This window comes from Talaromyces proteolyticus, assembly GCF_021365285.1.
Source record: "Talaromyces proteolyticus strain PMI_201 chromosome Unknown BGW36scaffold_10, whole genome shotgun sequence".
NCBI lineage: Eukaryota > Fungi > Ascomycota > Eurotiomycetes > Eurotiales > Trichocomaceae > Talaromyces > Talaromyces proteolyticus.
The window spans coordinates 165,607-178,818 of NW_025764286.1; the positions used below are offsets into that span (position 1 = coordinate 165,607).

At 48.6% G+C, this 13,212-nt stretch overlaps 5 protein-coding genes across 5 annotated transcripts; 2 read left to right on the forward strand and 3 right to left on the reverse strand.

Annotated features, from left to right (window-relative positions):
• Positions 1-1,203: 1,203 nt before the first annotated feature.
• Positions 1,204-2,218, reverse strand: BGW36DRAFT_302562 (putative mitochondrial methylglutaconyl-CoA hydratase; the record flags this gene model as incomplete). Its single annotated transcript, XM_046211801.1, has 2 exons — positions 1,204-1,774; positions 1,842-2,218. The coding sequence occupies 2 exons, from the start codon at positions 2,216-2,218 to the stop codon at positions 1,204-1,206; spliced, it is 948 nt and encodes a 315-aa protein (XP_046068512.1).
• A 283-nt stretch (positions 2,219-2,501) lies between these two features.
• On the reverse strand, positions 2,502-6,105 carry BGW36DRAFT_23718 (uncharacterized protein). Its single transcript, XM_046210013.1, has 2 exons — positions 5,790-6,105; positions 2,502-5,721 (listed from the first exon to the last, which is right to left on the reverse strand). Exons 1-2 carry the CDS (start codon positions 5,877-5,879, stop codon positions 2,608-2,610), a joined length of 3,204 nt encoding a protein of 1,067 aa, XP_046068513.1. The 5' UTR covers positions 5,880-6,105; the 3' UTR covers positions 2,502-2,607.
• Positions 6,106-6,535: 430 nt separating this feature from the next.
• BGW36DRAFT_301641 (uncharacterized protein) lies at positions 6,536-9,059 on the forward strand (the record flags this gene model as incomplete). Its single annotated transcript, XM_046211706.1, has 2 exons — positions 6,536-6,750; positions 6,830-9,059. The coding sequence occupies 2 exons, from the start codon at positions 6,536-6,538 to the stop codon at positions 9,057-9,059; spliced, it is 2,445 nt and encodes an 814-aa protein (XP_046068514.1).
• A 200-nt stretch (positions 9,060-9,259) lies between these two features.
• Positions 9,260-9,657, forward strand: BGW36DRAFT_384875 (uncharacterized protein; the record flags this gene model as incomplete). Its single annotated transcript, XM_046216852.1, has 1 exon — positions 9,260-9,657. Exon 1 carries the CDS (start codon positions 9,408-9,410, stop codon positions 9,654-9,656), a length of 249 nt encoding a protein of 82 aa, XP_046068515.1. The 5' UTR covers positions 9,260-9,407.
• Positions 9,658-9,986: 329 nt separating this feature from the next.
• BGW36DRAFT_430398 (uncharacterized protein) lies at positions 9,987-11,381 on the reverse strand (the record flags this gene model as incomplete). The annotated part of the gene is made up of 2 exons (XM_046220838.1): positions 9,987-10,237; positions 10,295-11,381. The coding sequence occupies 2 exons, from the start codon at positions 11,379-11,381 to the stop codon at positions 9,987-9,989; spliced, it is 1,338 nt and encodes a 445-aa protein (XP_046068516.1).
• Positions 11,382-13,212: the final 1,831 nt, after the last annotated feature.

The window sequence follows — 13,212 nt, forward strand, 5'->3', positions numbered from 1 at the left end:
TACTCTCAGCAGCACTGTGAGAACATCCAGATTATTATTATCCCAGCAGCGACTTTAAATGCGAGCCGGGTGGGAACGAGGGGTATTTGGGCTAGCTCGCTGGCTACTTTGCTAGCTGCATACTCCTGCAATCCGCGCCATGAAACGATATTTATTATGAAATATTTTGACTCGGAGTTGCCTACCTACCTGCAATACGCCTCCTGTCCGTCTTACCTGTCCTACCTGTCTTGCCTGCCGAGAAACAGGGCGATACAGCATAGCCACCGTGGGCAACGCCCGGCAGCCGCATTATTAGTGTGTCCAGTCCAGTCTCAGCCTTGTTCTGCAGAAACTAAATCAGGGGTTCTGACTCTGTACGGGGCGGGTCCGCGGGCGATCAAGCCACATCCATAAGTTACGGGTAAGCTGATGCGCTACACACGCCGGTCAGGACTAAGTTATGGTTATATCCTGCTATCACTGGTTGGTGCTTACTGACTTGCTATTCGACGCCGGCCAGATCATCGATCAGTCGGGCATGGCGACCGTCGCATCGCAACTCTTCATCCGTGGTACCCGCCAATGATCTCGCCTCGTCCATGATCCGCTGTGCGCCCTCGTTCTCATTATTAATACCGTCAAAACCCCATGCCTGCGCTGCTGCCTTTTCGCAAAAACGGTACGGGGACACTTTTGGAGGTCACCGGTTGCGATAGCCCCAATAGCGACTCTGGTCGATGCGATCATGTGACGCTCTAAAGGGATCTTCCAGCGTCTCAACCGGGGCTGTTCCTGTGACTCAGGAGCCGAACCAAACCTGGAAAGATCACTCGCCAGTCAGAATGATTCAGACGATGCGATACAAGCATAGCATCGAGACGATACCTGCCGGAAAGGGTATTTGCAGTGTCATCACGGCTGCTTGCTGGCTTGGTTCAAAGGAATCACCACCGTGGATGCCGTTGATGCTGCCCTCGCACGGAGGGAATGGCCGTGATTGGGCAATTGTTGGGCTTGACTAGGTCATGGTCAGAACCAAATGCGAGGTCAAATGACCCTTCATAGCACGCCTAGAAAAAACCGAGTGAATGAATGGCTACGTCGGAACAGCGTCTTTTTTGCACCATTCCGATCTGGCGAATGGTACCTCAGATTTCTTCTATCACGAAAATTGTATTGACCTATACGGCTAAGGAATTCTAGCTCTTTTGGCACAACATTCTACCGCCCGCGGTACACCGGCTTCCTCTTCTCTGCAAACGCCCGTAGTGCCTCGAGGCGGTCTTCCGTCTCAACTACGCCTGCATACGCGGCATTCTCAGCTTCTTCGCCTTTCTCAAACTGGTCAACTGCCTGCATGGCCTGCTTAATAGCAATCGGGCCACCTTCACAAATATCAAGACCGAGTTTGATGCCCTCGTGGAGCACCTTGGTTCGGGCAACACCTTCTTGCGCCTCCTCTTCGGGCGTCACCTCGACTAAGCGATTACAAAGTCCAACAAAATACGCCTCAGCGCCAGAAACTTTTCTACCGGTGAGAATAAGATCTCGGGCACGGCTAGCGCCAATCAATTTAGGCAGCCGGTAAGTACCCCCCGCTCCAGGAATGATAGCAAGTCTGGTCTCGGGCAAGCCAACGACGCTTGACGATCCAAAGACACGTAGATGTGTGCACAGGGCAAGTTCCAATCCACCCCCTAGAGCCACCGATGAGATTGCGGATATCGTAGGAACAGGTAATGTCTCAAGTTTAGCAAATGTGCCTCGAAGTTTGGTGAGAAAGGCGTTTGTCCTAATTTAAACCCCGTGAGAAACTGAAACAAAGTACATAATATATTCTTTAGACGGTACTCTCTTACTCTTCTTTGGTCATACCCTTCCGCTCCTTCAAATCTGCCCCAGCGCAGAATGCCGAGTCCACATTGCTAGCAATCACCAAGGCCCTCGTTGGACCATTTCCCTGCTCTGCGGAGATCGCATCGACGTGGAAACGCAACGTATTCAGCAACTCTTTGGAGATCGCATTCCGCGCTTTGGGTCTGTTCAGCAATAGCACTCTAACGTAGCCAGACCCTGGAGCGGGCACTTGTTGGATGTTGATGGCGCCACCTTCGGCGCTGGTGCCAACTGTAGAGCTGGCGCGTATGCGTATGTTGAAACACGGTTGCTGGAGGCGTGTTACTGATGGCGTTGGTCGGAGGAAGGAGAAGGAGATGGCAGCGACTCGGGGCGCCATCGTGAATATACGTCAAGACTCGGTCGATCGAGACAGATAGATGCCCTGAACCAGATCAGCAATCAAGCTGCGAAACCAAAATCTATCTTTCTCTTTGGACGATGGCAGTTGCTTGTGGACAGTCGAGCTTCGGCTTGCAGGTGAAATGCGGGGAAGCTCAATCTCCGGCTCGGCTACTATCGGCCAATCACCCGAATGCATGTGTCTAGATACGAGTTAACATTTAATACATCAATTGATACGTCTGCGAGATGAAAAATGCTTTGAGTCTATTTTGGACGTATGGAAACTTAACAGTCTAACTGATTTCATGCAGGTGGTATCTTAGCTACGCGATTAGCAGATATTATACAAATCATATATATGTACAGGAACTAGAAATTATCCTATCAAGCACCAAGCCTGGCTTGCCATAAACAATATTCTCGAACCTCCGCGTCTGAAGGCCATGAGCCCCAGCTCTTGGTGGCCTCGATGATGTTGTACGCCTCTTGAACGTGGCCATCAGAGAAGGTATGCTGGAGTTCTGAATTTTCCCCCGTATTTTGGGGATCAACATCACGATGCACCATGTTCTCTCCGCGTGAACCCTCAAGGAACACCCGAACAGCGGTCAGAGTGCGACGCATCATTCTCTCACCATTGCCGAGCTGGTTGGATCGCTCTTTGAGATCCAATGAGGCTCGACTCATCCACTGGAGCAGGTTCAATACGCCATCGTTGTCTTCAGCCACGCCTAACGCTCTCACCAAGGCATGGAGGGTAGCAGGGCTGGGTACTTGAAGCATTTCAGGAAGTTCTTCTCCAATTGAGAATGCCCCCTTATCGATGGCAGGGCTTTCTGCTGCTTCCGACATGAGAATAGGCTTTGCGTATACAAGCCGATCGAAATAGGACTTCAAATATCGAAGGCCTTCGTAGACGAAATCTTCAAAGCTAACAGCAACAGCATAACCTAACTGATTGTCTTGGTTTGCCTTTTCGGCCAGAAATAACCCTTCTTCGACCGTGGTTATATCTCTGACACCAGCCGACACTGCGTGAGAGAATACTTGACAGAGAATCGTAAGGCCCTCCATTCCAGGTTCCAACTCTAGCTCTGTCATCAATTTTAACACCTCGAGGATTTCATACCACGCCAGGATCCATTGCCTATCTCGGTGGAGATAATGCTCGCTCGTTAGCCCCCTTGCGGAAGCCAAAGTTTTGAGTAATGGCAGCCAAGCTGATACTCGTCGCGGCTTAGTAGTCTTCAGGAGCTGTACGGCATGCGACAATGCCCGCGAATTACGAGCCTTACTCCCTCCGGTAAACCAATCTTTGTGAGCAACCAAGACACTTCTTGTCGACGTAGAAGGGTGCGCCTGCATTAAGATTGGGAATGCATCTGTTTTGTGTGGGCGGTGATTTGGGTCATCGAAGTTCATGTGTGAGCAAAGAAACACAATGAAAGAATCAAACAGACGAGTGTCCATGGCTTTGAGAGTCTTGATCGTCTTGTAGTTTTCGGAACGGATAGTCAACAGGGCCTCTTTTTGTTTTGGATTCATATAGGTGTTTATGTATCTCATTCCGGTGGAAAAGTCAAGGCAATTTCGTAATAGCAAGGAGATAAACTCTGCCTTCGGGCGAATTCCTCGAGAGGTCATCTCCTTGAGTAGATCTTCTAGAGGAGGCGGTTGTGTTGGGACATATATGACATCACGAGCTGAGCTAGGCTCAGGAAAGACTTCCAGTCCGTCACCAGGCAGTGCTGCATCTGCAGTACTTTGCTTATGGTCCCGTGTGATATCACTGTAAATTATTTTTTTCGCTATGGCATGATACACTCGTTCACTAGGAACAGGATAAATGTTTTGATAGGACAAGAAACAAGCCCAAGCTTCTCGTAATGTCCGAGTAGCCCGTATCCGTGTAGACCAAAGGATTGAATCCTTTTCTTGATGATTGGATTGGTATTTTAGAGACTTTGGAAATATTGCCAAGCTTCGAGTTTGAATTGTAGGGCTGCCGTCTGTATCCCAACCCGCGAGAATGCTAGCAATTGCTTCCCAGTTTGAATGGGAATAGCCGGCGGCTTTCATTTGAGACAAGGCTTGCATTGTGCGACTTTTCATTCCTTCATTGCCTCGGTAGGTATCAATCCCCATTTTGAGTTCCTTCCATGGGGGCCACGAAGGTGCTTTCTGAGCGGAATATATCCTCTCTGCAGGGGTCTTCTTGTGGGAGAGTTGTACTGCGACAACGGATTGATAACCTTGGCGACTGACGGGGAGTACGGGTTCGTGTGTAGCCATAGCCTTTAGCAGTTCGAACTGAGCCTTTTGTTGGATGGATGTGGAAATGAAAGGACTATGACGAGAAGGTATGGCTAATTCCGATAGGCACTCATTAAAACATTGAGTACGGAGAGTATTGATATCATGTTCTGCAGTATACGTATGGCGTAAAGGAAGCTGGTGAACTAAATAATAAGCAAAGGACTGCGCGATATGAAGTTGTGCTGCAGGCCATAATTGACGCGCTTTGCGTAGTAGGAGTTTCACCAGGGAACTAGTCACTTTGGCGTCCATTGGGATACCCTGCAGCTCAGACGAGGATGTATTTTCAATATGGCGTGGGTCCAACGGAATCATGGGCGTTATTGTCCCTATAGCTTGTTGATTGATGCGTGACAAGGAATAGGATAGAAGAAGGCGGAAAGCCCTGATGTCGAGAGAGGCACGGTACATGAGAAGTTTCACGACAAATAGTGGCGCTCGCGGCCGCGAAGGATGTTGAGACTCCCAAATAAAGAGCCTTAACGCGGCCCGGTACGATTTTTCTGCAGTAAGAATCCATGCCCATACCATCACATCATTAGGTGAATAGCCTTTCTTGGACAAACACGACAAGGCTGTAGCATCAAAAACATTACCAATGGCACCGCCAACCTCGGAAGAATTAGGGTCTAGGATTGTTCTGAAAGAAGATCGCGAGCCCAATATTGCCAAGTATTGTTGCAGAATCCCTGGAAGAGACACTACTCGCATTGTTGTATTCGTCTCTAAGAGAGAGATCTGGTCCGCATTTGGCCGAGTGGGAAAAGCGGGATATTCGTAGTTTAGTTGAGGAAAAGACCGATAGAGTGTGAGATGAAGCATATTTCGCTGAAAAATCTCCATAGAAAGATATTTACGGCCTTGTGTGTTTTTATGAGATCGAGAAGTGTGCTTGGGATGTGATGCTTCGTTTTCGTTCTGCTTATTCACGGCATTCGAGACAACTGGCTCAGGCGCGACACTCGGCGCAGTTTGCGTTGATTTGACCCCATCGCTAGAAACAGGATTCTGTTTCGCTCGACGGCGTAGTCGCCGGAACCACCCTCTCGACTCATGAAGGTGGTCACCCAACCGATAGTTTGGTCTAGGGCCACTCGACTGGTCATCTTGCAATGCCGAGTCATGTCGTATGTACCGCACGGAGTTCTGGGGACGGGATATTGGAAGAGCACAATGGGCATCCTACACATAGCATAATCTAGGTCAGAGAAAGTGGCCCGAGAATCAGGAGGAGCTGTGTGTATGCTAACCTGACGCCAAGCTGCGGCGTAGAATATTTGCGAGCTCTTCAATGCCTGTGCCCGGGGGCGGAATGAGGCATTACCGAGGACCGATGACATCCATGAGAAGTCCTGAAGCCCTGGATATGCTGGGCTATCGACGCTAAAGCTCGCAGACCGTGCAGCCAGCTGGTTGAGTATGAGCAGCAACAACAATCATGAATAAACCCGGACGGAAATCACGATGGGAGCGGTCCAATCAGCAGCCGCGACACCGCAAATCACGTGATGAAGCATTTGGCGGTTCTGGGCGTCACAGGCGCATGCGCTAGCCGCATTGGGCGAGCCGTAGATCCAAAGAGAATTGCACCTCCTTCGCTGGAAGACCATCCTTTGCTGAGTCCCTGTTCTCGCTTCAAATCCTGACTTCGGCCGTCGCGGCTTCTTTCATTTGCTTCGTGTCTTCCCAAGCACTGTATTGCGCGTGGTGCTGCCACACATTACCCGTCAACTACTGTTCCCGTGGCGTGGACCCCAGTTGACGCTTCGGTGCAAAAGCGTCTTGGATTCCCGTCATCGCGCGCCCATCAGCCTGCAGTTCCAAAACAAAAACTGGGCCTCTTCGCATCTTCTGTCTCAAATTCGCAGTGCTGTAGGCCTTTGATAATATTCTTCTGCCTACTGCTTCTGCATGACTTGGGCGTGAGCAGCATTGGCGTGGTGTTGTCTTTCCTGAGGACGTGTACTGTTTGCGCGTCTAGAAAAGCTCCGGGGCCATGGCTAGTGAACAAGAAGGGGAGGCGGCCACCGTGCCCATGACGAATGGGGAGCTTCATCCCCCATCAGATGAGTCGCCAGCTCTATCGACACCCGGCAAACGAAAGCGTGCCGCCTCTCCAGAGCGAATCAAAAATAATGAGCCCACGTCTGCGGAAGACGATAAAGCAGAGGTCGACCAGACATTGCGCGACCTGCTCCAAATACTTTCTAGGTAAAGGAATTAGTCAAATGAGGTCCTGATTGGGCTCTCATATTGTCCTCTACTTTCGCTAACTTGCGCCCAACAACAGAGACGATGAAAACCTCAACCTTTTCAAGTGTACACTTATCCCCCCGTCACCATCAAAACCCCGCTCCAAACGTGCGAAGCTCTCAGAGGAGAGTAATACAATAGTTACTATCGAAGCCCGTGTCGCTGCCGGTCGATATGCTTCTCTACAGGAGTTTGTGGATGATATAGACAAGGCATCAGTGACTTTGATTGAAAAGCAACAGGCTGGAGAGACTGAATATGATGAGAACTCTCTGCAAAAACAAGTTCAAGCACTTAAGAAACATCTGCATAGTCTCTTGGCTCAAGTTTCATCTCGTAAAACTACGAACATCAAGACGGAGTCGGCCGGAGAGATTGAAAATTTGGAGGATGTTGCAGCTCACCATACCGTTCGCCAGGATAAAAAGGTCTTGACGCTCTATGGTGGAAACTCAACCAACGCCAAACAACTCTTTTCCAGTCTACCAAATTCGGACGATACGCAACCCGTGTCAGAGAAAGCTGAACCCTTCCCCGAGGGCCAGCTGCCAAATGGCATCACGATCACTCAAGTCATCCCATTCAATCTAGATATGGATGAAAAGCCTGCCAAAACATTTGGCGAAGTATTTGCACCTCGTTCAACTTTGCCTCAGTTAGAACCACCACGGCACGGACGACCATGGGCAAGAGACCCCTCGATAATGTGGATAGACGAATTTGACGCTGCCACAAATTTTGATGCCGTTTTGGGTCAAAAGCACCATTATTCATTTACACACCTTCCTGCATCACACTGGGTGCAATATGGAGGGCATCTTTCATCATCATTCTGGCGCCGACGACAGAAACAACATGATTCCGAAAAAGACGGCGAAAGTGCAACTAACGGCACTAGCTCCGACAGCACCAAGGATGAAGCAAACTTATTCCAAAGTGTTTACACTTCGTTTGGCCCATCTGTGGATAGTTCCCATGCTGTTACCCAGTTGGATGAGAAGAATGCTGTTTGGTGGGCTAAAAGAGGGTCTCGGCGATTCAACACCATGTTGTCGCTCCACAATGCGACTAGCTCGCAAGGAGAGCAGTTGGCCCTTGACGACCTTGATGAGTCTACGTTAGAGGAAGATATCAAGTCGTTTAATCCGGACATTGAAGATAAGGACAAATCAGAGATCGAACCATCAACTGAAGATGACAAAGCTGTTGACGACGTTTTGCGCGATGTTGCAGAACTTTTAGAGACCCTCGACTCATTCCGCCGGAATCGTAACCTCGAGCTGCCCACGCAAGCGGGTTCAAAAGATGAGAATAGCGCGGACGCCCCCTCTACGGCTGAGCTAGCTACGTATGAAACATTAAAGTCAAGTTTAGCTGCAATAATTGCCAACCTGCCACCGTATGCTGTCTCAAAATTGAATGGGGACCAACTGGCTGAATTGAATATCAGCCAGAAAATTCTTGTGGAAGGCCCATCATATAGTGGCACTATGGAAGAGGATGATTATTCTCTTTTGCAGAAGAGAATCGTTGCAGCAGCCCCAGCTGCCACGCCGTCAAGGTCCGGGTCTTATCAAGCCTCACCAGCCTTTAACCAGCGATTGTATTCTACAAATTCGAGACCACAACAATCTGCAGTTGGCGGACAACCCTACTATCCGGGTCGCCAGTCAACGTCGACTCCATATACCCCAGGAGGAACGCCACATCAGAATTATCCGGGGCCTCGCCCACAGGCGTCTCCATCTCAAAGACCGAACAGCCTTCCCGGTTATCCATCAGGACAATATCCTCCTCGACCGACTCCAAACGGTTATAATTCATATGCTGGGCATCCAGGTGCTTCTCCTTCTCAGGGGTACCAACAAAGCCCATACGGAGCTGGAAGAAGCGCGTCACCACAGAAGCCGCATATGTATGCCACACCCCAGAACCACACACGTACAGCATACCTGAACCCAGCATCGGGTAATCCTCAACGATACTACCCGCAACAACCGGGCCAATCTCCTGCAATGCATGGAAATTATTCCTCGACGCAGACGCCTACCCAATATTCAAATTCAGCTGCTGCGGCGAATTATGCTCGCAGCGCAGCCGAGCAGGCCATGTTAATGGCACAAAATAAAGCGCAGATTGCAGCCCAAGTTCGGCAAACCTCGGGTACCCCTAACCCACCACAAAGCGCCGAGCAAAGCAGTGTTCAAGAAGGCAGTGCAAGTCCGGCTATAAAGGCGAATGCCACCCCTACACCAACAGCGACATAACGAGAGACTCAACTTATTGAGCCTTTCTTTGGTGACTGACTTGACATTTTCCACATGCAATATGATTTCGCATTCGGCTAACCGCTGTACTTCTTTACCGGGGCAAAAACGCTATGTATGAGTACTTCATTATTCGTCTAGATCGCTCAAAACGTGCTTTAACTTTGACTGTTTCATTGACTGTTTTTTTTTTGATTTTGTCATTCTACTCGAAAACAGCCATACCCCTACTTTTGGATTTGGACTATTTATCTTTTTTTTTTTCAATTTCTGTGCTCTTCAAGTGCCATCCCGTATTATTTTCTCTCTCCTTTGCCTTCCCTTTGGTGTGACCAAGCAAGAAAAGAAATGTTTTCTTGGCATATGGCCGTAGTACCTTTCTCAACCTCATTTGTTCTTTTTGTAGTAGATTTGGCGCAGGGTGTTTTTTGCGTGGTCAAAATAGCGGTTTGGTCACGGTGGGTACATGGTGTTGCGGATCAATTGCTTGTTTCTGGTTTCTTTGTTTTATTCTTCGATGGAATAACCCTTACTATTATTACTAGCATTACCTTGTTTCTTTTTTTCTGTATTATTCTTATCTCAGTAGTTGATTAGAGGTATTTTTCTTCGAAATTGACATCAAGTCGTATCATTCATTCATCAAAACCATGTGTCTAACTTCCTGACTCCTAATAAACTCATGGAGAACCTGTCAACATAGATACTAGGATAATAATCAAAAGACAGAATTCCACCTAAGCCTTCATACATTTGTAATCAAACATCTCACAACAAATATACAGAAGCATTATCAGACTTTCTAAGCCTTAATCAACATCGATCGTAAAATTTCCCGAAATGAAGCGCTTTATTTGCTGTTTTACTCTTCCCGAATCCAGCCCGAGATAAAACTGAGTAACAAAAGATATGAAAGAAAAAGTCCGTTTAATATGCCAAAAGAGGTAGCAACAATGCAGCTGACATCACTCCAATGATGAAGTACAATATGCTATTGTCGCCCTTGGCATTTGCGACCGCGTTCATAGAGATAAGATCTAGCTCATGGTCTAGAAATTTGGTTTCGTTTTTAGCGATGGGTGCATTCTCGTGTATCCATGCGCGGTATGTATGTACGTCTCTAGATGAGGCCGGCGACAAGGATTGTCGCATTCTATTGTAGTTGTATAGAGCGTCGTCTAGGCGCGAAATCAGTAAGGGGCGCATGTATCTCCAACCGTGGGAAAGCAACTTACTGTATTGATTGATCTTGTAAGAAAGTCTCTCCATAAGCTCTGTCCGTCTAGCATGAAAGCCAGAGAAATGGCAAGCCTCAACATCCATGCGCCGTGAGGCAGGTTCAGGAAGAACACCCTCTTCCTCGGCAACAGCAGCACGATGATTCGCATCGTACTTATCCATTAGTTGTAGTTCTTCCTCCATTTGAGAGATCTCGTCTTGCAGATACAAAAGAATACGGTGATTCACGTTCTCAAATCGCCGGTACAATGGTGTAAGCTTTTGAGTATCTTTACCTGAAGAGTCAAGCTTAGAGGCTAGAGATGCATAACCAGACACACAGCCAGCTTCACTCGATGGACCGTCGTTCTTCGTCATCTCCCGCTTCTTATCAGCTGGCACCAAAGGCCCTGCTGTTCCGTTCTGAACGGGTGATGAAGAATGCTTTCTACGTTGTGGCGGTCGTGAGCGCGTAGAGATGTAATAGTCTTCCGGAGCCGAGTAATCAGACTGGTGGTCCCTTGACATGCTCCGTCCTTGATAATGGACATCAGACCGCCGACCTCGCGATTGCGTGATATGTTTATGGGCTAGTCGCAGGTAAGCGGCAGCGGGTGACCCATCTGGTGGTGTCGTAGGCTCAATATCGGTGGAGATTGAGTCTCTTGACGCGACAGAGAACGTTTGTTCAGGGCTGCTTGCCCTGAATGAAGACTCGGGAGAGGGCAAGCCTACGTCCCGCGCCAATCGCGAATTAACGGGGGTATGAGCCTCTACTGTTCCTCTATTCTCTTGCTCTTCTTCCTCCTCCTCTCCCGAGTCGCTTTCAGATGCAGGGGATGACGAGGATTCGCCTTCTTGGAGAAATTCAAAGACGTTTGGTTTGGGGTCGGCAGCATTTTGTCCCTGTGTCATTCGACTCTGTGACTTGGTGGGCAAATTACCATTGCCATTTTTAGCGGAAGTTCGTGCAGAAGACTGCATTGCTTTTGTCGGTCCACTAATGGTTAATGATGTGGACTTTGAAGGTATAGAATCACTCTTAGGTCTCGCGACCTTGCTGCCCTTGCTGCCCTTGCGGCGACCGGCGACACTCGAAGACATTTTGTTAATATGGAGCCTGAGGCTGGTGCACGTTAACGGTGCCTAATAGGGTAACCAAGGTAACTACCACCAGATTCTTATTCGGTTTTCACATCGAATATAATAATTCCGAAGAGTGTGCTTTCATGAGAATCGGGATGGTTGAACTGAGAAAATAAAGAGACAATCATATTATTATCATCGGATTGTTCATGGCGCGCAGCGCAGCGCATTCCGGCATGTGCAATTAAAGAAGGGAGATGCGCTTAGAGGAATCAACTGGCTGACCAGGGCTATGAATAGCATTCGCCAATAAGAAACCCGGGCTGAGACTAGTCGACCACCTCCTTACAGTTGTCGTCGTAGTTAAACAATAGAAATGATGTAGGGTTTCGGCCAGCAGCCCCCAGGTACAGAGTTGGGGTCCAGATGACGTCCAAGATGATAGAAAAGAGATTAATGTGCGTGCCCGATCGGTGCTGAAGGCCTGGAAGCTCTGCTGACACGCCCTTTCGATGTTGGTGCCTCGGTGCACGGCGGACAAAGTCTGGGGATTGCGACTCTGAAACAGTTTAAGTGTGACTGGCCCCCATAGTGATCCAAGATGCTTTTATTTCCTTGGTGGCAGAAGATACCCGGAGAATTCTGCCATTATTGAAAGAAAGGGACGAATGTAAAATAAAAAAAGAAATGAAAAACAGCATTCCCACGGATTCCGGTGCTGCAGGACGACTCATCAATAAGTGACGGGCAAGAATTCCTCGGCAAAGAAGTGGGCATCATGCTCCTTTTGTCTGCTTCTCTGTTTTTTTTTTTCTTTCTCTTGATTTGTTGCCCTTTATTTGTCTTTCGCGGCTAGAAAGACTCCTAGGACTAGCTAGCGAGTGGGACTTGGGCGTGGATGAATCACAACGGCAGACGAACGCAAGCCTTGCTGTGCTGGCCACCCTTCACTCGCTGCGCGAGACCCCTTGCGTGCACCATGCAGTTGTCCTCCGAAAATGATAAAAAAGGCTGCTGAGTTATTATTCCGGACATTTGCTGATCCTAAACCGAAAGCTGTTGACGAACACTCTTCGGGTCCCGTCCGGGTTTGCTGCATCTGCTTTTGGTATTTTGAGTTTAGAACCCAGAGTCATGATACCCTGCTATGGGCGTTCTGAATGCTTGTGTAACCATTCAGCATTGGTATCGGCACGATACGACAAAAATCATACGAACCATCATCATCATCATCATCATCCATACTCTCAGTAGTCTGGACTCCACAATCAATAAACTGGAACTTAGCGGACGTCGATCTTCCACTCAGGCGGGGGAACTAATCACCCGCGGTGGTGGGCTGACCGCTAGTCATGTTGTTATCGATAGTCGTCTTCTTCTTTGCAGTCGTCCTTCCGCAGTGGTTTAGCCATAACGATAATGATGCAACTATCATTGGCACGCGGCTCGGGATCAAGGCGCCAAGCACTTCAACCCATTGCTGAGGTGCAGATAGCGCATAAAGTATAAAGATAGACGACTACAAGAGCAGGCTTGTGGCCAATGGTGATACGAATTTAAGGCATTTCCTATCATCAGATTCAAGTTGCTTGGGTGGCGTGCTTTGGTGTTGCATCGGCCAATGCCCATTAAGAACTCCGATGTCGATGATGGACATAATTAAACTGCTCCCACCATGATGATGATAGGATCTGGGTTGTAATTGCCTGGTTCTGTGATCAAGTAAACACAACAGCATGCGGTCAGACAAATACCACAGGCAATTGGCCAATAGAGCGGCGCATTATGGTACCTTGCGGTAATCGCAATACGCAGACCGCCCTCACTGCTGCTCTTGGAAACTATTCTG

Bases quoted from the DNA above. Each gene is read 5' to 3' on its own strand.
- BGW36DRAFT_23718 (XM_046210013.1), bottom strand. From the start codon at position 5,879: ATGTCATCGGTCCTCGGTAATGCCTCATTCCGCCCCCGGGCACAGGCA. The intron at 5,722-5,789 runs GTTAGCATACAC...TGCTATGTGTAG, and splicing joins ACGCCGCAGCTTGGCGTCAG to GATGCCCATTGTGCTCTTCC.